The 24453-nt window shown below is 47.4% G+C and overlaps 1 protein-coding gene across 4 annotated transcripts in view; it reads left to right on the top strand.

Annotated features, from left to right (window-relative positions):
- The window catches only part of PDE2A (phosphodiesterase 2A), a 762902-nt gene that overhangs the window by 450605 nt on the left and 287844 nt on the right, over positions 1–24453 (top strand). For all 4 annotated transcript variants that reach the window (XR_008889432.1, XM_056561064.1, XM_056561065.1 and 1 more), the window contains one exon: positions 19208–19297. Coding sequence is in view for 3 of the 4 variants with exons in the window: in XM_056561064.1 (XP_056417039.1) it covers positions 19208–19297 (90 nt within the window). In the remaining variant the exon portion in view is untranslated. The remainder of the gene's footprint in view (positions 1–19207; positions 19298–24453) is intronic.

Genomic DNA, 24453 nt, shown 5'->3' on the forward strand with positions numbered 1-24453 from the left:
TCATGTGTCCTGGGTGATGTCTGGGTCATGTGTCCTGGGTGATGGGTGATGTCTGAGTCATGTGTCCTGGGTGATGGATGATGTCTGGGTCATGTGTCCTGGGGTGATGTCTGGGTCATGTGTCCTGGGGTGATGTCTGGGTCATGTGTCCTGAGTGATGGGGGATGTCTGGGTCATGTGTCCTGGGGTGATGTCTGGGTCATGTGTCCTGAGTGATGGGTGATGTCTTGGTCATGTGTCCTGGGTGATGGGTGATGTCTGAATCATGTGTCCTGGATGATGTCTGGGTCGTGTGTTCTGGATGATGTCTTGATCATGTGTCCTGGGGTGATGTCTGGGTCATGTGTCCTGGGTGATGTCTGGGTCATGTGTCCTGGGTGATGTCTGGGTCATGTGTCCTGGGTGATGTCTGGGTCATGTGTCCTGGGGTGATGTCTGGGTCATGTGTCCTGGGTGATGTCTGGGTCATGTGTCCTGGGTGATGGATGATGTCTGGGTCATGTGTCCTGGGTGATGGGTGATGTCTGGTTCATGTGTCCTGAGTGATGGGTGATGTCTGGGTCATGTGTCCAGGGTGATGTCTGGGTCATGTGTCCCGGGTTGATGTCTGGGTCATGTGTCCTGGGGTGATGTCTGGGTCATGTGTCCTGGGTTATGGATGATGTCTGGGTCATGTGTCCTGGGTGATGGGTGATGTCTGGGTCATGTGTCCTGAGTGATGGGTGATGTCTGGGTCCTGGGTGATGGGTGATGTCTGGGTCTTGTTTCCTGAGTGATGGGTGATGTCTGGGTCATGTGTCCTGGGGTGATGTCTGGGTCATGTGTCCTGGGTGATGTCTGAATCATGTGTCCTGGATGATGTGTGGGTCGTGTGTCCTGGATGATGTCTTGGTCATGTGTCCTGGGGTGATGTCTGGGTCATGTGTCCTGGGTGATGTCTGGGTCATGTGTCCTGGGGAGATGTCTTGGTCATGTGTCATGAGTGATGTCTGGGTCATGTGTCCTGGGTGATGAGTGATGTCTGGTTCATGTGTCCTGAGTGATGGGTGATGTCTGGGTCATGTGTCCAGGGTGATGTCTGGGTCATGTGTCCCGGGTTGATGTCTGGGTCATGTGTCCTGGGGTGATGTCTGGGTCATGTGTCCTGGGTGATGTCTGGGTCATGTGTCCTGGGTGATGGATGATGTCTGGGTCATGTGTCCTGGGTGATGGGTGATGTCTGGGTCATGTGTCCTGAGTGATGGGTGATGTCTGGGTCATGTGTCCTGAGTGATGGGTGATGTCTGGGTCATGTGTCTTGGCTGATGGGTGATGTCTGGGTCATGTGTCCTGGGTGATGGATGATGTCTGGTTCATGTGTCCTGGGTGATGTCTGGGTCATGTGTCCTGGGTGATGTCTGGGTCATGTGTCCTGGGTGATGGATGATGTCTGGGTCATGTGTCCTGGGTGATGGGTGATGTCTGGGTCATGTGTCCTGAGTGATGGGTGATGTCTGGGTCATGTGTCCTGAGTGATGGGTGATGTCTGGGTCATGTGTCTTGGGTGATGGGTGATGTCTGGGTCATGTGTCCTGGGTGATGGATGATGTCTGGTTCATGTGTCCTGGGTGATGTCTGGGTCATGTGTCCTGGGGTGATGTCTGGGTCATGTGTCCTGGGTGATGGGTGATGTCTGGGTCATGTTTCCTGAGTGATGGGTGATGTCTGGGTAATGTGTCCTGGGTGATGTCTGGGTCATGTGTCCTGGGTGATGTGTGATGTCTGGGTCATGTGTCCTGGGGTGATGTCTGGGTCATGTGTCCTGGGTGATGGGTGATGTCTGAATCATGTGTCCTGGGTGATGTCTGGGTCATGTGTCCTGGGTGATGTCTGGGTCATGTGTCCTGGGTGATGGGTGATGTCTGAGTCATGTGTCCTGGGTGATGGATGATGTCTGGGTCATGTGTCCTGGGGTGATGTCTGGGTCATGTGTCCTGAGTGATGGGTGATGTCTGGGTCATGTGTCCTGGGGTGATGTCTGGGTCATGTGTCCTGAGTGATGGGTGATGTCTTGGTCATGTGTCCTGGGTGATGGGTGATGTCTGAATCATGTGTCCTGGGGTGATGTCTGGGTCATGTGTCCTGGGTGATGTCTGGGTCATGTGTCCTGGGTGATGTCTGGGTCATGTGTCCTGGGTGATGTCTGGGTCATGTTTCCTGGGTGATGGGTGATGTCTGGGTCATGTTTCCTGAGTGATGGGTGATGTCTGGGTCATGTGTCCTGGGGTGATGTCTGGGTCATGTGTCCTGGGTGATGTCTGAATCATGTGTCCTGGATGATGTCTGGGTCGTGTGTCCTGGATGATGTCTTGGTCATGTGTCCTGGATGATGTCTGGGTCATGTGTCCTGGGTGATGTCTGGGTCATGTGTCCTGGGGAGATGTCTTGGTCATGTGTCATGGGTGATGTCTGGGTCATGTGTCCTGGGTGATGAGTGATGTCTGGTTCATGTGTCCTGAGTGATGGGTGATGTCTGGGTCATGTGTCCAGGGTGATGTCTGGGTCATGTGTCCCGGGTTGATGTCTGGGTCATGTGTCCTGGGGTGATGTCTGGGTCATGTGTCCTGGGTGATGTCTGGGTCATGTATCCTGGGTGATGGATGATGTCTGGGTCATGTGTCCTGGGTGAAGGGTGATGTCTGGGTCATGTGTCCTGAGTGATGGGTGATGTCTGGGTCATGTGTCCTGGGTGATGTCTGGGTCATGTGTCCTGGGGAGATGTCTTGGTCATGTGTCATGGGTGATGTCTGGGTCATGTGTCCTGGGTGATGAGTGATGTCTGGTTCATGTGTCCTGAGTGATGGGTGATGTCTGGGTCATGTGTCCAGGGTGATGTCTGGGTCATGTGTCCCGGGTTGATGTCTGGGTCATGTGTCCTGGGGTGATGTCTGGGTCATGTGTCCTGGGTGATGTCTGGGTCATGTATCCTGGGTGATGGATGATGTCTGGGTCATGTGTCCTGAGTGATGGGTGATGTCTGGGTCATGTGTGATGGGTGATGTCTGGGTCATGTGTCCTGGGTGATGGGTGATGTCTGGGTCATGTTTCCTGAGTGATGGGTGATGTCTGGGTCATGTGTCCTGGGGTGATGTCTGGGTCATGTGTCCTGGATGATGTCTGGGTCGTGTGTCCTGGATGATGTCTTGGTCATGTGTCCTGGGGTGATGTCTGGGTCATGTGTCCTGGGTGATGTCTGGGTCATGTGTCCTGGGGAGATGTCTTGGTCATGTGTCCTGGGTGATGGGTGATGTCTGGTTCATGTGTCCTGAGTGATGGGTGATGTCTGGGTCATGTGTCCAGGGGAGATGTCTTGGTCATGTGTCCTGGGTGATGGGTGATATCTGGTTCATGTGTCCTGAGTAATGGGTGATGTCTGGGTCATGTGTCCCGGGTTGATGTCTGGGTCATGTGTCCTGGGGTGATGTCTTGGTCATGTGTCCTGGGGTGATGTCTGGGTCATGTGTCCTGGGTGATGTCTGGGTCATGTGTCCTGGGTGATGGATGATGTCTGGGTCATGTGTCCTGGGTGATGGGTGATGTCTGGGTCATGTGTCCTGAGTGATGGGTGATGTCTGGGTCATGTGTGATGGGTGATGTCTGGGTCATGTGTCCTGGGTGATGGATGATGTCTGGGTCATGTGTGATGTGTGATGTCTGGGTCATGTGTCCTGGGTGATGTCTGGGTCAGGTGTCCTCGGTGATGCCTGGGTCAGGTGTCCTGGGTGATGGGTGATGTCTGGGTCATGTGTCCTGGGTGATGTCTGGGTCAGGTGTCCTGGGTGATGCGTAATGTCTGGGTCATGTGTCCTGGGGTGATGTCTGGGTCATGTGTCCAGGGTGATGTCTGGGTCATGTGTCCTAGGGAGATGTCTGGGTCATGTGTCCTGGGGAGATGTCTGGGTCATGTGTCCTGGGTGATGTCTGGGTCATGTGTCCTGGGTGATGTCTGGATCAGGTGTCCTGGGTGATGGGTAATGTCTGGGTCATGTGTCCTGGGGTGATGTCTGGGTCATGTGTCCTGGGGAGATGTGTGGGTCATGTGTCCTGGGTGATGGGTGATGTCTGGGTCGTGTGTCCTGGGTGATGTGTGGGTCATGTGTCCTGGGTGATGTCTGGGTCAGGTGTCCTGGGTGATGGGTGATGTCTGGGTCGTGTGTCCTGGGGAGATGTCTGGGTCGTGTGTCCTGGGTGATGTGTGGGTCATGTGTCCTGGGTGATGTCTGGGTCAGGTGTCCTGGGTGATGGGTGATGTCTGGGTCATGTGTCCTGGGGAGATGTCTTGGTCATGTGTCCTGGGTGATGTCTGGGTCAGGTGTCCTGGGTGATGGGTGATGTCTGGGTCATGTGTCCTGGGGAGATGTCTGGGTCGTGTGTCCTGGGTGATGTGTGGGTCATGTGTCCTGGGTGATGTCTGGGTCAGGTGTCCTGGGTGATGGGTGATGTCTGGGTCATGTGTCCTGGGGAGATGTCTGGGTCGTGTGTCCTGGGTGATGTCTTGGTCATGTGTCCTGGGTGATGTCTGGATCAGGTGTCCTGGGGAGATGTCTGGGTCGTGTGTCCTGGGTGATGTGTGGGTCATGTGTCCTGGGTGATGTCTGGGTCAGGTGTCCTGGGTGATGGGTGATGTCTGGGTCATGTGTCCTGGGGTGATGTCTGGGTCATGTGTCCTGGGGTGATGTCTGGGTCATGTGTCCTGGGGTGATGTCTGGGTCATGTGTCCTGGGGTGATGTCTGGGTCATGTGTCCTGGGGTGATGTCTAGGTCATGTGTCCAGGGTGATGTCTGGGTCATGTGTCCTGGGTGATGGGTGATGTCTGAGTCATGTGTCCTGGGTGATGTCTGGGTCATGTGTCCTGGGTGATGTCTGGGTCATGTGTCCTGGGTGATGTCTGGGTCATGTGTCCTCGGGAGATGTCTCGGTCATGTGTCCTGGGTGATGTCTGGGTCATGTGTCCTGTGTTTACATCCCTTATTAACATCAATATTACCCTTTCACCATACCCACCTACTTGACTGACCCCACCCACCTTAATATGAACACACCTATTCACTGCCTCCTGACCACACCCATTTGATCACACCCATTTCCTAAAGCTTGGCCAAACCCACTCAGCCCAGCCATGCAATGTCTACTTACTCCTGCTTTCCATCACACAGCCATGGCCTATGCCACCTCTAGGGACCGCCCACTCTGCTGAACACCAGCTGTATACATCCTTAGGCAGTGAGCTCCCCCTAGAGGTGGCTGCAGCCAAACAGAATCTTATTTACAGTGTGAAACAGAGCAGGGGGTTTGGAGCTCTGTGTTTGTACAGTGTATTGGTCCAGGTAAAATGTATCAGAATTATCAAGACTAGTGTTCCTCCAGCTGTTTCAAAACTACAACTCTCAGCTCAACCAGACAGTTGAAGGCTGCCCGGGCATGCTGGGAGTTGTAGTCTTGCACCAGCTGGTTGCACCCTGGTTGGGAAACACTGGTGTAGACTGCACAGTTATGGCCGTCCTCATATAGAGGGAGTTTCCCTTCAATGGGCACTGTCAGATACAAAAACTTTTGATACGTTGTAAAGCATGTATAACCAATAGGATTTGCAATTGCTTTCATTAGAACATTTTCTGTATTTCATACTGAAAAAGCCAATCAAACAACTGCCCCCCCTGCCTGCTTGGACACATACCAGTCCTGCTGTGTCCATGAGTCATCACCTATGTCATGGACAAAATCCTCCCACTGAGCGCAGGAAAAATCCTCCCACTGTCAGCTTGTGTCCCGCTACTATCAGTGAGGACATGCTGGGAGTTGTAGTTTTGCTAATGCTAGGGGAGATGTGAGCAGACAGCATACTGAGGGAGGGGGCGGAGACCTGCATAGTGAGGCCACGCCCCTCCCTTTGAGAGGAATTCAGATTAGTGAGCTAAATTAAAAGTGTAATAAAAAATAAATAAAGGTGCTAGACACATAAAAATTACATGTACATGGTCAGGATTAGTGTTGCTCACGAATATTCGCAATGCAAATTTTATTTGCGAATATCGCATATTCGCGAATTCGCGAATATAGCACTATACAGTAACCCCCCAACCTACGATGGCCCCGACATATGATAAAATCGACATACGATGCCATCGCATTAACTGCTATCCGACAGCGCAAAATGCTTAAGCTGCTGTCGGATAGCAGTGTAATGTGCCCCAGCAGGTTCGCTTACCTATTCCTGCTGCTCCGGGTCCACTTCGCGATCCTCCGGTGTCTTCCGCATCTTCTCCAGGGTCCGGGCCTCGCTTTCCGGCATCGTTATTACGTCACTACGCACGCCGCGCCGGGGCAGCAGCGTAATAACGTCACCAGAAAGCGAGGCCCGGACCCCGGAGAAGATGCGGAAGAAGCCGGAGGATCGCGAAGAAGACGCCGGAGCAGCGGGACGGCATCGGGAGCCCCTGGGACAGCACCGGGAGCGGTGAGGACCTGGTGCGGAGCGGCGGGGACAGGTGAGTACAGCTTCCTGTACTTTACATTGCACGGATCCCTCAACATACGATGGATTCGACAAACGATGGGTCGTTTGGAACGAATTACCATCGTATGTTGAGGGACCACTGTATATTCGTAATTACGAATATATATATATATTTTTTTCACAGTACACATCACAGTGATCATCCCTCTCTGCTTCCAGCTTGTGTGGTCTAAAGATGGCTGTAATACTACTGTGTGAGACTGGCGTACGAATTTTCGCATATGCGAATATTACGAATATGCGAATTTAGTGAATATATGACGAATATTCGTCCATATATTCGCGAAATATCGCAAATTCTAATATGGCCTATGCCGCTCAACACTAGTCAGGATTAGGTACTGAGTGATATATTTAAAAAAAACGTTTTTGTTGGATCTGACGGGTGCGCTTTAAGGCCTCCATGTCTATAGTAATAAATTGTAATGCAGTCATCCCCCCTGACACATAAAAATTGTTGCCCCCGCAGGAGTCTATTGATGGGTTATTTCTGTGCTCGGACGGACAATGAGTCTCAGCATTCTCCCGGCCCATTGATCAGGCAGAAGCCATTGCTTATTCCTGCTGGGGGATCAATACCTCATTACTGGGAGGACTCAATTATAAGTCGCACCTTAGTTTTCCTTTTATTCCTCAGTTTTTACACTTTCCGCTTCACGCGTCTTGTCCTCCGCCGTTCTCCCCCCTCGGCCTCTTATCTTTCTCCTCCCTCCGTCCTCTCCTCCATCACATCTTAATCCTCCGTCTCTCTTGCAAGTATGAATCCAATGTCTATCGGTACCGGTGACATCATCCTCAATGAAAAGGTTACAGCCCCGCCCCCTGTATGACATCACTGATATAATTGGAATATAATGACAAGTGATCACAGCCCCGCCCCCTGTATGACATCACTGATATAATAGTAATATAATGACAAGTGATCACAGCCCCGCCCCCTGTATGACATCACTGATATTATAGGAATATAATGACAAGTGATCACAGCCCCGCCCCCTGTATGACATCACTGATATAATATAATAGTAATATAATGACATGTGATCACAGCCCCGCCCCCTGTATAACAGCAATGATATAATATAATAGTAATATAATGACATGTGATCACAGCCCCGCCCCTGTATGACATCACTGATATAACAGTAATATAATAACATGTGATCACAGCCCCACCCACTGTATGACATAACTGATATAATATATTATTAATATAAGGACATGTAATCATAGCCCCTCCCCTGTATGACATCACTGATATAATAGTAATATAATGACGTGTGAATATAGCCCCGCCCCCTGTAAGATATCACTGATATAATAGTAATATAATGACATGGGGCCCGATACCGGTAGGAGCGCAGCAGCCAACCAACACCATTTACCCAGCCCGTACTTATCGATGGACCATCCAGGTCACGGCTATATAAGGTGGGTTTCTCACTGTGGTGTGGTGAAGGGCACACAACAGCAGATCCCCCTCATCAGGGAGCGCCCCCTGTGTTTTTTATCCTTCTGCAAGCATAATAGTAATATGACATGTGATCATAGCCCCACCCCCTGTATGACATCACTGATATCATAGTAATATAATGACATGTGATCACAACCCCGCCCCCTGTATGACATCACTGATATAATAGTAATATAATGACATGTGATCACAACCCCGCCCCCTGTATGACATCACTGATATAATATAATAGTAATATAATGACGTGATCACAGCCCCGCCCCCTGTATGACATCACTGATATAATATAATAGTAATATAATGACATGTGATCACAGCCCCGCCCCTGTATGACATCACTGATATAATATAATAGTAATATAATGACATGTGATCACAGCCCCGCCCCCTGTATGACATCACTGATATAATAGTAATATAATGACATGTGATCACAGCCCGCCCCCTGTATGACATCACTGATATAATATAATAGTAATATAATGACATGTGATCACAGCCCCGCCTCCTGTATGACATCACTGATATAATATAATAGTAATATAATGACATGTGATCACAGCCCCACCCCCTGTATGACATCACTGATATAATATAATAGTAATATAATGACATGTGATCACAGCCCCACCTCCTGTATGACATCACTGATATAATATAATAGTAATATAATGACATGTGATCACAGTCCCACCCCCTGTATGATATCACTGATATAATATAATAGTTTAATGACATGTGATCACAGCCCCGCCCCCTGTATGATATTACTGATATAATATAATAGTATAATGACATGTGCTCACAGACCCGCCCCCTGTATGACATCACTGATACAATATGATAGTAATATAATGACATGTGATCACAGCCCCGCCCCCTGTATGAGATCACTGATATAATAGTATAATGACATGCGATCACAGCCCCGCCCCCTGTATGACATCACTGATATAATATAATAGTAATATAATGACATGTGATCACAGCTCCGCCCCCTGTATGACATCACTGATATAATAGTAATATCCAAAGAAGATGTGGGGCGGCACTGCCATATAAAAGTCCACCATCTGTTTCCTGCTAACTGTAGAGATGCCGGCATGTTGGAGCTGTCACGATCACGAAGCCAGTCTTTCGGTGCTCAGTGGCTTTAGCAATAGATCCACGTATCCAACAATAGAAAAAAGAAATGCTCACGGCACTCGATGCGCTGGCATAAAAAGTGCTTCTTTATTTCAAACCAAAGGATTCACAGACATCGGGAGTGGAGAGACAGGGACAGGTCAACGACCGTTTCACCACTCCTGCGGCTTCTATTGGTCTAGTAGAAGCCGCAGGAGTGGTGAAACGGTCGTTGACCTGTCCCTGTCTCTCCACTCCCGATGTCTGTGAATCCTTTGGTTTGAAATAAAGAAGCACTTTTTATGCCAGCGCATCGAGTGCTGTGAGCATTTCTTTTTTATATTGTTTGATATAATCGTAATATAATGACATGTGATCACAGCCCCGCCCCCTGTATGACATCACTGATATAATAGTAATATAATGACGTGATCATAGCCCCACCCCCTGTATGACATCACTGCTATAATATAATAGTAATGTGATAACATGTGATGACAGCCCCGTCCCCTGTATGACATCACTGATATAATAGTAATATAATGACGTGATCATAGCCCCACCCCCTGTATGACATCACTGATATAATATAATAGTAATGTAATAACATGTGATCACAGCCCCGCCTCCTGTATGACATCACTGATGTAATATAATAGTAATGTAATAACATGTGATCACAGCCCCGCCCCCTGTATGACATCACTGATATAATATAATAGTAATGTAATAACATGTGATGACAGCCCCGCCCCCTGTATGACATCGCTGATATAGTAAAATAATGACAGCCCCGCCCCCTCACTTATTGGGAGTTTTGTTTACCCCACATTATTCCCGGTTCACTGTCCGCCATCTTGTTCTGCGCTACGTCCAGCCTCAGATTTACCAAGGACTCGTTGATGCATTCGGTGACATTTGGCGCTGGGGCAGGAGACATCAATCAGAGGAGAGGACAGGAGGAAGAGAAAGGTCAGGAGCCGCGTCCAACCGGAGGAGACACGTTCTCTATCAGCCGCGACACATCCCGTCCGCTCCGGCCCCTGATAAGGCTTTAATATTCTGCATGTCATTAATCCAACCCGCCACCGGGGTTGTGTACAAGATGGGGAGATGACGGAGGAGTCGCGTACGGGGCCCAGAATACTGATGACTGCTAGAGGAGACGGAAGAAGATTCATAGGAGACGGGGCCCCTACTATAATATACATAGGGGATGGGGCCCCCGCTATAATATACATAGGTGACGGGGCCCCCACTATAATATACATAGGTGACGGGGCCCCCACTATAATATACATAGGTGACGGGGCCCCCGCTATAATATACATAGGTGACGGGGCCCCCACTATAATGTACATACAGGACGGGGCCTAGATACAATGTACATAGAGGACGGGGCCCAGATACAATGTATATAGAGGACGGGGCCCAGATACAATGTACATAGAGGACGGGGCCCAGAATACTGATGACTGCTAGAGGAGACGGAAGAAGATTCATAGGAGACGGGGCCCCCACTATAATATAAATAGGGGATGGGGCCCCCGCTATAATATACATAGGGGACGGGGCCCCGCTATAATATACATAGGGGACGGGGCCCCCCTATAATATACAATGGAGACGGGGCCCCGCTATAATATACAATGGAGACGGGGCCCCCACTATAATATAAATAGGGGATGGGGCCCCCGCTATAATATACATAGGTGACGGGGCCCCCACTATAATATAAATATGGAATGGGGCCCCCGCTATAATATACATAGTTGACGGGGCCCCCACTATAATATAAATAGGGGATGGGGCCCCCGCTATAATATACATAGGTGACGGGGCCCCCACTATAATATAAATAAGGGATGGGGCCCCCGCTATAATATACATAGGTGACGGGGCCCCCACTATAATATAAATAGGGGATGGGGCCCCCGCTATAATATACATAGGTGACGGGCCCCCACTATAATATAAATAGGGGATGGGGCCCCCGCTATAATATACATAGGGGACGGGGCCCCGCTATAATATACATAGGTGACGGGGCCCCCACTATAATATAAATAGGGGATGGGGCCCCCGCTATAATATACATAGGTGACGGGCCCCCACTATAATATAAATAGGGGATGGGGCCCCCACTATAATGTACATAGAGGACGGGGCCCAGATACAATGTACATAGAGGACGGGGCCCAGATACAATGTATATAGAGGACGGGGCCCAGATACAATGTATATAGAGGACGGGGCCCAGATACAATGTATATAGAGGACGGGGCCCAGATACAATGTATATAGAGGACGGGGCCCAGATACAATGTATATAGAGGACGGGGCCCAGATACAATGTACATAGAGGACGGGGCCCAGATACAATGTATATAGAGGACGGGGCCCAGATACAATGTATATAGAGGACGGGGCCCAGATACAATGTATATAGAGGACGGGGCCCAGATACAATGTATATAGAGGACGGGGCCCAGATACAATGTATATAGAGGACGGGGCCCAGATACAATGTATATAGAGGACGGGGCCCAGATACAATGTACATAGAGGACGGGGCCCAGATACAATGTATATAAAGGACGGGGCCCAGATACAATGTATATAGAGGACGGGGCCCAGATACAATGTATATAGAGGACGGGGCCCAGATACAATGTACATAGAGGACGGGGCCCAGATACAATGTACATAGAGGACGGGGCCCACACTATAATGTATATAGAGGACGGGGCCCAGATACAATGTATATAGAGGACGGGGCCCAGATACAATGTATATAGAGGACGGGGCCCAGATACAATGTACATAGAGGATGGGGCCCAGATACAATGTATATAGAGGACGGGGCCCAGATACAATGTATATAGAGGACGGGGCCCAGATACAATGTACATAGAGGATGGGGCCCAGATACAATGTATATAGAGGACGGGGCCCAGATACAATGTACATAGAGGACGGGGCCCAGATACAATGTATATAGAGGACGGGGCCCAGATACAATGTATATAGAGGACGGGGCCCAGATACAATGTACATAGAGGACGGGGCCCAGATACAATGTATATAGAGGACGGGGCCCAGATACAATGTATATAGAGGACGGGGCCCAGATACAATGTACATAGAGGACGGGGCCCAGATACAATGTATATAGAGGAAGGGGCCCAGATACAATGTACATAGAGGACGGGGCCCAGATACAATGTACATAGAGGACGGGGCCCAGATACAATGTATATAGAGGACGGGGCCCAGATACAATGTACATAGAGGACGGGGACCAGATACAATGTATATAGAGGACGGGGACCAGATACAATGTATATAGAGGACGGGGCCCAGATACAATGTACATAGAGGACGGGGCCCAGATACAATGTATATAGAGGACGGGGACCAGATACAATGTATATAGAGGACGGGGGACCAGATACAATGTATATAGAGGACAGGGCCCAGATACAATGTACATAGAGGACGGGGCCCAGATACAATGTATATAGAGGACGGGGCCCAGATACAATGTATATAGAGGACGGGGCCCAGATACAATGTACATAGGGGACGGGGCCCAGATACAATGTATATAGAGGACGGGGCCCAGATATAATGTATATAGAGTACGGGGCCCAGATACAATGTATATAGAGGACGGGGCCCAGATACAATGTATATAGAGGACGAGGCCCAGATACAATGTACATAGGGGACGGGGCCCAAATACAATGTACATAGAGGACGGGGCCCAGATACAATGTACATAGGGGACGGGGCCCAGATACAATGTACATAGAGGACGAGGCCCAGATACAATGTACATAGGGGACGGGGCCCAGATACAATGTATATAGAGGACGGGGCCCAGATACAATGTATATAGAGGACGGGGCCCAGATACAATGTACATGGAGGACTGGGCCCAGAAACAACGTACACAGGGGACGGGGCCCAGATACAATGTACATAGAGGACGAGGCCCAGATACAATGTACATAGGGGACGGGGCCCAGATACAATATATATAGAGGACGGGGCCCAGATACAATGTATATAGAGGACGGGGCCCAGATACAATGTACATAGGGGACGGGGCCCAGATACTACGCGCTTGCAGATAGGTGCGGTTGCAGTATAGAGGCAAGGAAACAGGACTTTTCAAATCAAAGTTCAGTGTTTTATTCATACTTGGCAAACAGCAAAAACAGTCTTAGGCTGGGTTCACACTCCGATTTTCAAATACGGTAACCGTATACGGTTTTCCGCAAAAAAACGAATACGACCATATCCGAAACCGTATGCATAGAGAATGCATTGTAAACCGTATTCCAAATGTTGTGTACGGTTGCATCCGTTTTGCCTCGGATACGGCTTTACCGATTTTTCAACCGTAGGCAAAAACGCTGTCGACCACGTTTTTGCCTCCGGTTGGAAAACCGTATGCGGACCTTATGACATTGTTGTCTATGAGAACCGTGCACAGAATTTCAGAATACGGTTGCACACTGTTTTTCTAATCCGTTTTTGGAGTTGACACATGCGCAGAAGGAATTTCAATAGAACAATAGTAACTTTATTAAATTGCTTGAAAACTAATTCCAACAAAATAGCAAAATCGTTGGCAAAAACGGATGCAAACGGATAGAACCGTACATACGTTTTGGAACCGTATACGGGGAAAAACCGTATTTGGAGTCATACGGTTGCATATGGTTTTTGCCATACGTTTTTTAGCAGAAAACCGTATAAGGTTACCGTATTTGAAAATCGTAGTGTGAACCCAGCCTTAACAAAGTCCACCTGCATTCCTTAGGTGTTTGTTCACACATGAGTCCGTGCCATAATAAGCAAGTCTTTTCCAGGCCTTCAGTTAGTCTGCTGACCAGCTTCCAAACGTGGAGCAAACGCAGGGAAGATTCCACCTCACCACTCTGGCAGTGTGAGCTCCAACATGCAAATCCCCTTAGCTGGTGAGGCAGCCTAGCTTTAAGGCCAACAAAAGGCAGCCTGCATTGTGGGGAATGGCCCCCACCCTACACTTGACTATTCCCAGTAAGAGCCGTTCGGATTGGCCTTCCAGCCATACTACAGCCACAGTGTCAGTCTACATCGCAGAACAGACACTGAATAATACCGGCTCTTATTTCACCAAGGCCAGGGGCCTTGGTGACACATACCGCCCATCAACCACCATGTCTTTCACCTTCTCACATACCCCCTTGTTCCACCCTGAGGGGGTGGACACATGTGCAACTGTGGACCCGTGACAGGGCATTGGCATTGCCTAGCAACTGACCAGCCCGGTGTTCAACCGTGAACTTAGTTTTGTAAGGACAAAAACCACTGGGTGTCCCTGGCATTTTTGTCCTTGGCTTGGCACATCCACTTGAGGGAGAATGATCCGTCACGAGAACAAAATTCCTCCCTAACAAATAATAGCAGAGAGACTTGAGTGCCCACTTAATGGCCAGGCACTCTATCTCCACTATACTATACCTGGTCTCTGCCTGGGTCAATTTGTGGCTAAGAAAGACAACGGGATGCTCTTCCCCATTGACTTCCTGTGAGAGTACAGCTCCAAGACCTACCTCAGAGGCATCCAACTGTACTACGAACTCCTTTTTGAAGTCGGGTGACACCAAAACCGGAGACCCACATAGGGCCGACTTCAAACCGGAAAACGCCTGCTCTGCCTGCTTGTTCCAACGCACCATTATGGACTTGTGTCCCTTCAAGAGGTCTGTTAAGGGTGCAGCTACTGTAGCAAAGTGGGGGAAAAAATCTCATATAGTAACCCACCATCTCTAGGAACGACTTCACCTGTCGGGTAGTGACCGGTCGCAACAATTTCGAATGGCCTCTACTTTGTTTACCTGGGGTTTGACAACTCCATGCTCAATGACATGCCCAAGATATTTGGTCTCTTCTAACCCAATTGCAAATTTTTTGGGGTTAGCAGTTAACCTGGCCTTCCTAAGGGAGTCTACCACTGCCTGTACTTTAGGAAGGTGACTTTCCCAGTCTGTACTATGGATGATGATATCGTCCAGATAAGCTGAGGCATACCGACAATGTGGCCGGAGTACAATGTTCATTAGCATTGGAAACGTAGCTGGAGCGCCATGTAGACCAAAGGGTAACGCCTTGTACTGAAACAAACCTTCTAATGTGACAAAGACTGTTTTCTCCTTGGCAGCCTCCTTCGAGGTCCAAAACAGAAAAGTACCGAGCTTGTCCTAGCCTTTCAATAAGCTCATCAACTCGGGGCATTGGATATGCATCGAACTTGGACACCTCATTAAGTTTCTGGAAATTGTTACAGAACTGAAAGGTACCATCTGGTTTGGGTATTAAGTCAGCAACCGGGTCGTCGGGCAAGTCAAAGTACGCCGGCTAGGACCCAGATGTCAGGAACAGAGCGATGACCTCAGCCCACTGGTCTCGGGGTAACTTTTCCCTTGTGGCCACTTTCTCAAAGACTGCCAAGTAGGTCTCAACATCATCCGAGGGGGCCATCTTAGGGATCGCCAACCGCACAGCTTTTTGGGCATCAGGGGCAGCCCAGGTTGTCACTGCAGTTTGTAGCGCCATCACGTGCTGTTACAGCAACAGGTTGGTTTCATGCTGGTGCTTGTTGGACTCCTGCTGTTGCTTGTTGGTCTCCCGCTGTTGCAAGTTGGCCTCCATGAGTGCTTTTATGACTGCCTCCATCTTGGCAAGACTGCAGACACTGAATCACTGCAGATACTGGACCACTGCTTTGCCTTGACTCACTGGGGAAACACACCTGCCGTACTGACAGTCACTTGTCGGCAGGTTCGTTGCCCCTAGCAACAACTCCAAAGGGTTCTCCCAGGCTTGGTTCTTGGCAACATCGTACTGCAATTCAACTGCTGACCTCACTGCGATGCCCGCATCCTCCACCAAATGTGATGACTCGCTCTTGCAGATAGGTGCGGTTGCAGTATAGAGGCAAGGAAACAGTACTTTTCAAATAAAAGTTCAGTGTTTTATTCACACTTGGCAAACAACAAAAACAGTCTTAGATGCAGTTCAAAGAAAAAGCAACAAAGTCCACCTGAATTCCCTAGGTGTTAGTTCACACCTGAGTCCATGCCATGCGGCATCAAGTAAGTCTTTTCCAGTACTTCAGTTAGTCTGCTGACCAGCTTCCAAACTTGAAGCAAACGCAGGGAAGATTCCACCTCACCACTCTGGCAGTGTGAGCTCCAACATGCAAATCCCCCTCAGCTGGTGAGGCAGCCTAGCTTTAAGGCCAACAAAAGGCGGCCTGGATTGTTGGGAATGGCCCCCACCCATACTACGGCCACAGTGTCAGACTGCATCGCAGCACAGACACTGAATAAATACCGGCTCTTACTTCACCCCGGCCAGGAGCCTTGGTGACACATATCGACCGTCCACTATTATCCCCTTCAACTTATCACTATATATATATTGGTAAATGTGTATGTGGTTTTTATCATGTATTCTGGATGTAAGGAGTTCTTATACCGACAAAGGGTTAAAATCTGACTATTAAACTACCTTGTTACACCTGCTATTATAATAAAGCTACTCCTCTAACTTACGTGGTGGTTTTGATCAGCGACCAGATGCAATATACAGAGGCAATGGTGTAACGATCTGCAGGATATATCACTATTATATTATACCAGCTCTGCAGAGATGATGGATCAGCTGCTCCCATGTGCTACCCAGAGGCGCTCTCTATCTACCTGTGTGTGAGAGTGCGTGTGTCTCTCTATACAGCTGTTGTAACAGGTTGTCTCCCTCTCTGTAGAGCAGCTTTTGTAGCAGGATGTTTCTCTATTTGTCTCTCTCTCCCCCATCTCTTGTCATAGTCTCTCTTTCTTCTCTCTCTTTTATCTCTCTCTCTCTCTCTCTCTCTCTTCTCTCTCTTTTCTCTCTCTCTCTCTCTTCTCTCTCTGTCTCTCTCCCTCTGTCTCTTTCTCTCTCTGTCTGTCTCTTTCTCTCTGTCTCTTTCTCTCTCTCTCCCTCTGTCTCTTTCTTTCTCTCTCTGTCTGTCTCTTTCTCTCTGTCTCTTTCTCCTTCTGTCTTTCTCTCTGTCTCTTTCTCTGTCTGTCTGTCTCTCTGTCTGTCTCTTTCTCTGTCTCTTTCTCCGTCTGTCTCTTTCTCTGTGTCTCTTTCTCTCTGTCTGTCTCTTTCTTTCTCTTTCTCCCTCTCTCTGTCTCTTTCTCTCTGTCTCGTTCTCCCTCTGTCTCTTTCTCTCTGTCTCTTTCTCCCTCTGTCTCTTTCTCTCTGTCTCTTTCTCTCTCTGTCTGTCTCTTTCTCTCTGTCTCTTTTCCTCTGTCTCTTTCTCCCTCTGTCTATTTCTCTCTGTCTCTTTCTCCCTCTGTCTCTTTCTCTCTCTGTCTGTCTTTTTCTCTCTGTCTCTTTCCCTCTGTCTCTTTCTCCCTCTGTCTCTTTCTCCCTCTGTCTCTTTCCCCCTCTGTCTCTTTCCCCCTCTGTCTCTTTCCCCCTCTGTCTCTTTCCCCCTCTGTCTCTTTCCCCCTCTGTCTCTTTCCCCCTCTGTCTCTTTCCCCCTCTGTCTCTTTCCCTCTCTGTCTCTTTCCCCCTCTGTCTCTTTCCCCCTCTGTCTCTTTCCCCCTCTGTCTCTTTCCCTCTGTCTCTTTCTCTCTGTCTCTTTCTCTCTGTCTCTTTCCCCCTCTGTCTCTTTTTCTCTGTCTCTTTCTCTCTGTCTCTTTCTCCCTCTGTCTCTTTCTCTCTGTCTCTTTCTCCCTCTGTCTCTTTCTCTGTCTCTTTCCCTCTGTCTCTTTCCCCCTCTGTCTCTTTCCCTCTGTCTCTTTCCCTCTGTCTCTTTCTCCCTCTCTCTCTTTCCCTCTCTGTCTCTTTCTCTCTGTCTGTCTCTTTCTCCCTCTCTCTCTTTCCCCCTCTGTCTCTTTCTCTCTGTCTCTTTCTCTCTGTATGTCTCTTTCCCCCTCTGTCTCTTTCTCTCTGTCTCTCTCTGTCTGTCTCTTTCCCCCTCTGTCTCTTTCTCTCTGTCTGTCTCTTTCTCTCTGTCTGTCTCTTTCTCTCTGTCTGTCTCTTTCTCTCTGTCTCTTTCCCCCTCTGTCTCTTTCTCTCTGTCTCTTTCTTCCTCTGTCTGTCTCTCTCTGTCTGTCTCTTTCTCCCTGTCTGTCTCTTTGTCTCTTTCTCTGTCTCTTTCTCTCTGTCTGTCTCTTTCTTCCTCTGTCTGTCTCTTTCTCTCTGTCTGTCTCTCTCTGTCTGTCTCTTTCTCCCTGTCTGTCTCTTTCTCTCTGTCTGTCTCTTTCCCTCTGTCTCTTTCTCTGTCTCTTTCTCTCTGTCTGTCTCTTTCTTCCTCTGTCTGTCTCTTTCTCTCCATCTGTCTCTTTCTGTCTGTCTCTTTCTCCCCCTCTGTCTCTTTCTCTGTCTCGCTCTCAGATCTGATAAATATCCCTCAGAGAGGGAACAATGTTGTCAGTAAATTGAATTCCCGTGTCTGTGGCGCCGCTGTATTTTGCGCCATAGTTGAGACCGTCTGCTTGGTGTAGATATGAGATCACAACAATCTATGGGATGTGTATCCGTGTCTGTGCGGGGCTGGGCCCATGTAGAGGTGGGCATGGGCGGGGGGTTCTGCCATGGGGGGGGGGGGAGGGGGCCGGTGTCTAATTTTATTTTCATTTCATATTTTATTATAAGCAAAAATTGAAATCCTGAGAAATGATAATGGAAAATAAAATCCCCTTCTAAAATACATTGTGTTGCGGCGATGATCCGTTATTTGCCGCCTCGCTCGCTGTAATCACCCGCAGAATATTTACAGCTATTTACTGGAGAATGTTGTGTATATCGGATGTTACAGAGGGATTGATCATTGTATATGATGGATTTCTGCGACTTCTCAGGACACTTTGTATTTGTTTGTTACAATGTATCAGTCTGGAGTCCACAGAGGATTGTCTAGAACAGATACCATTGTAACAAACCCTCAGCTGTTCACCTTTTCTCCCATCACCCTCACACTTCTGTCTTCTCTCCCCCCCAGGACGCTTTGCTGACACTTGGTTCTGCCATCGACATCCCCCACCTCCGAGACGCCATCAAAGATGCCATTACTTCTGTTTTACCAAAAGTGGTAAGTACTGTATAACATGGAGCGGGGTCCTGACTGACTACAATAAAGGGGTCACAGCCGGTACTATACCCCAGAGCAGCACTCACAACCTGCACCTATTATACAAGGGGAGCAGCAGAATAGTGAGTGCAGCTCTGGAGTATAATACATGATATAACTCAGGATCAGTACAGGATAAGTAATGTAATGTATGTACACAGTGACCTCACCAGCAGAATAGTGAGTACAGCTCTGGAGTATAATACAGGATATAACTCAGGATCAGTACAGGATAAGGAATGTAATGTATGTACACAGTGACCTCACCAGCAGAATAGTGAGTACAGCTCTGGGGTATAATACAGGATATAACTCAGGATCAGTACAGGATAAGTAATGTAATGTATGTACACAGTGACCTCACCAGCAGAATAGTGAGTACAGCTCTGGGGTATAATACAGGATATAACTCAGGATCAGTACAGGATAAGTAATGTAATGTATGCACACAGTGACCTCACCAGCAGAATAGTGAGTGCAGCTCTGGAGTATAATACAGGGTATAACTCAGGATCAGTACAGGATAAGTAATGTAATGTATGTACACAGTGATCTCACCAGCAGAATAGTGAGTACAGCTCTGGGGTATAATACAGGATATAACTCAGGATCAGTACAGGATAAGTAATGTAATGTATGTACACAGTGACCTCACCAGCAGAATAGTGAGTACAGCTCTGGAGTATAATACAGGATATAACTCAGGATCAGTACAGGATAAGTAATGTAATGTATGCACACAGTGACCTCACCAGCAGAATAGTGAGTACAGCTCTGGAGTATAATACAGGATATAACTCAGGATCAGTACAGGATAAGTAATGTAATGTATGTACACAGCGACCTCACCAGCAGAATAGTGAGTACAGCTCTGTGGTATAATACAGGATATAACTCAGGATCAGTACAAGATAAGTAATGTAATGTATGTACACAGTGACCTCACCAGCAGAATAGTGAGTACAGCTCTGGAGTATAATACAGGATATAACTCAGGATCAGTACAGGATAAGTAATGTAATGTATGTACACAGTGACCTCACCAGCAGAATAGTGAGTACAGCTCAGGAGTATAATACAGGATATAACTCAGGATCAGTACAGGATAAGTAATGTATGTACACAGTGACCTCACCAGCAGAATAGTGAGTACAGCTCTGGAGTATAATACAGGACATAACTCAGGATCAGTACAGGATAAGTAATGTAATGTATGTACACAGTGATCTCACCAGCAGAATAGTGAGTACAGCTCTGGAGTATAATACAGGATATAACTCAGGATCAGTACAGGATAAGTAATGTAATGTATGTACACAGGGACCTCACCAGCAGAATAGTGAGTACAGCTCTGGAGTATAATACAGGATATAACTCAGGATCAGTACAGGATAAGTAATGTAATGTATGTACACAGTGACCTCACCAGCAGAATAGTGAGTACAGCTCTGGAGTATAATACAGGATATAACTCAGGATCAGTACAGGATAAGTAATGTAATGTATGTACACAGTGACCTCACCAGCAGAATAGTGAGTACAGCTCTGGAGTATAATACAGGATATAACTCAGGATCGGTACAGGATAAGTAATGTAATGTATGTACACAGTGACCTCACCAGCAGAATAGTGAGTACAGCTCTGGAGTATAATACAGGACATAACTCAGGATCAGTACAGGATAAGTAATGTATGTACACAGTGACCTCACCAGCAGAATAGTGAGTACAGCTCTGGAGTATAATACAGGATATAACTCAGGATCAGTACAGGATAAATAATGTAATGTATGTACACAGTGATCTCACCAGCAGAATAGTGAGTACAGCTCTGGAGTATAATACAGGATATAACTCAGGATCAGTACAGGGTGAGTAATGTAATTTATGTACACAGTGACCTCACCAGCAGAATAGTGAGTACAGCTCTGGAGTAGAATACAGGATATAACTCAGGATCAGTACAGGATAAATAATGTAATGTATGTACACAGTGATCTCACCAGCAGAATAGTGAGTACAGCTCTGGAGTATAATACAGGATATAACTCAGGATCAGTACAGGGTGAGTAATGTAATTTATGTACACAGTGACCTCACCAGCAGAATAGTGAGTACAGCTCTGGAGTAGAATACAGGATATAACTCAGGATCAGTACAGGATAAGTAATGTAATGTATGTACACAGTGACCTCACCAGCAGAATAGTGAGTACAGCTCTGGAGTATAATACAGGATATAACTCAGGATCAGTACAGGATAAGTAATGTAATGTATGTACACAGTGACCTCACCAGCAGAATAGTGAGTACAGCTCTGGAGTATAATACAGGATATAACTCAGGATCAGTACAGGATAAGTAATGTAATGTATGTACACAGTGACCTCACCAGCAGAATAGTGAGTACAGCTCTGGAGTATAATACAGGATATAACTCAGGATCAGTACAGGATAGGTAATGTATATGACTTAGCGTGGCACGGTCAGGCGTTCCGAACTATTTCCTTGACAGGACGGATCATTATATCCATTTCGTTGCGCTCTCACGGGCCGCTCTCCAGATTGCTTACTTTGTGTGAATGAGGACGGTAAAAAATTCATGAGAACAACGCGTCTTCGGGGGAATCTTCGTCTGAAAACAGACTCCGCGTGAACGGAGCGATGTCCTTTGTAGGTGCCCCGGGGACATCGTCAGCTGCTGACGACCATGAATTTTGAATTAGCCACGTGCTCCCGGCCCGGATCACCGGGGGACGCTCCACCCGCGCCCAAAACCAGCTGAAGCCTGGCGGATCAGCGGGGGGGGGAGGGTGTGCGGGGAGACGGTGGCCGCCTGTAAGTGCTGACGCCGGGGTAGTATCCTGCTGTAACAGCACAGATGTAGTTTCCACATGGCCGGGCCCATCTCCTCGTCCCCAGGTGTCAAGTTTTAGTAGAAAATAAACTTATTCTGTGTCAAGACGTTGGCGGAACAGAAACTTTAGCTTGTTGTGTCCCAGATTGTGTCCTAGATTGTGAGCGGCCGCTCGTCTCCCAGTGCCTGTCCCAGATAGACGCTTTGAGATGGTAATAAGAAGAATGCAGAATATTGACATGCAGAAACATGCAGTTCTGTTCTATTTACTCACGCATTTGAAGTATTTTTTTTTTTAATTTACATTTTCTTTTTTTTTTTTAGACTTTCCCGATTATCAGATGCTAGTTATAATGTGTCTTTATTTCCGGTCATTCCCAATGTATTCCCACATTTCTTCATGATCAGAAGTGATCTACATAGATTGTCCCATTAAAGACAATATACTGTATAAATGCTATCACTTTAATAGGCAAAATCTGAAAACCAAAGCCCCGCCCCTGAGGTGCCTCTAAAGCCTGTTTACACAAACTCTTATACTTTTGATGCAGATTATGGATACCAGTGCACATAGGTCCCTGACCCTTTTTAGCCTATATCGTTTCCCAACCAGGGTGCCTCCAGCTGTTGCAAAGCTACAACTCCCAGCATGCCCGGACAGCCAAAGGCTGTCCGGGCATACTGGGGCTTGTAGTTTTGCAAAAGCTGGAGGCACTCTGGTTGGGACGAACTGGTGTAAAAGAAAAAAAAAAACACTCAGCATATTGTATCTAATACAATCTTTTTGCCTTGTCGAGACACTTCAGCCCCGCCCCCAAGGAGCCTTAAAAAACCATCATTGCATACAATAGATTACAAATTTTGCATCCTGGTTCACTGGATTGTCCCGGCAAAGTTGAGAATGTTTGGCAGAAAGGATCCAATCCCTTTACCCATGAGGTCCCTCCAAACTGTACTATTGGATATATTCGTTATAATTAGAGATGAGCGAATTTACAGTAAATTCTAGGAGACTCTTTCCTAGGACTGTATTCACCTTTTCCAGCTCACGGGAGCACCTGAAAGCTGAACTAATTTATTCAGGATAAGTCATCAACTGCCGAGCCGAGAAGTTCGTGACGAATCGAATTTACTGTAAATTCGCTCATCTCTAGTTATAATAGTGACTTAAGGCAATGGATACAAATTTTTTTTTTCTTTTTTACAACTATCGCTCATTATACCTTTATCTAATGTGATCTCTAGCCCTTTCCCTTGTACAGGCAAGACACTTAAGCCCCGCCCCTGAGGTGCCTCAAAAAGCCTTCATTGTATACAAAAGTTCACCAATTTCGCAGCCTGGTTCGCGGGATTGTTCTAGTAAATTTGGGACTGTCAGATATGGATATAATATGGTGACCCAGCGATAGAATATGAGACAGATCAGATAAGACCCTCCCCAGAAGAGCTTACAATCTAGAGACTATTACAGTTTTAATAAAAACAAAAGATAATGGAGATGCCATTGCCCTTATTAATGATGATCACTCTGCATACATTATCCAAAGCAGTCTGTAGCCCTTTGTCTCGGGCAAATCCATAAGTTGCCTCAAAAGGATAAGAGTTTATGTAAACAAGCTTAAGAGGCACCTCAGGGGCGGGGCTTTGTTTTTCAGATTTTACCTATTAATGTAATAGCATTTATATGGTATATGTCTTTGATTGGACAATCTATGTAGATCATTCCTGATCATAAAGAAATATGGAATACATTGGGAATTAAGATGTTTTCGTCCTGCCCCTTAGGTGCCTCAAAAATCTCTAATTCTATACATAAGCTTCCCTAATTTTGCAATCTGTTTTGCTGGATTATCCGAGCAAAGTTGAGATTGTTTGACAGCACGGACATCATTTCCCGACCCAGGCATAGAATGTGAGGCGTAGCAGATAAGTCTCTGCCCAGAAGAGCTTACAGTCTAAAGACTTTCACAGTTATAATACTAAGTAATTGATACCTCCATTGCTAGAAGAAAATATAGTCAGAAATGTCCCTGTACCTTACCTAATGCTATTTCAAGCCATTTACAATTAAGCCCCACCCCTGAGGTTTCTCCATAATTTATCAATGGATATATTTGCATCACCATCTTTGTGGTCCGGTTTGCGGCATTGTCCCTGCAAAGTTCTGACTGTTGTCCAGTACATAATAAGCTGTCCCAACCATAATATATAAGGCAAAGCAGGGAGGACTCTGTCCAGAAGAGCTTACAGTCTAAAGACTA

The sequence above is a fragment of the Hyla sarda genome, chromosome 2 (assembly GCF_029499605.1).
Source record: "Hyla sarda isolate aHylSar1 chromosome 2, aHylSar1.hap1, whole genome shotgun sequence".
Lineage (NCBI taxonomy): Eukaryota > Metazoa > Chordata > Amphibia > Anura > Hylidae > Hyla > Hyla sarda.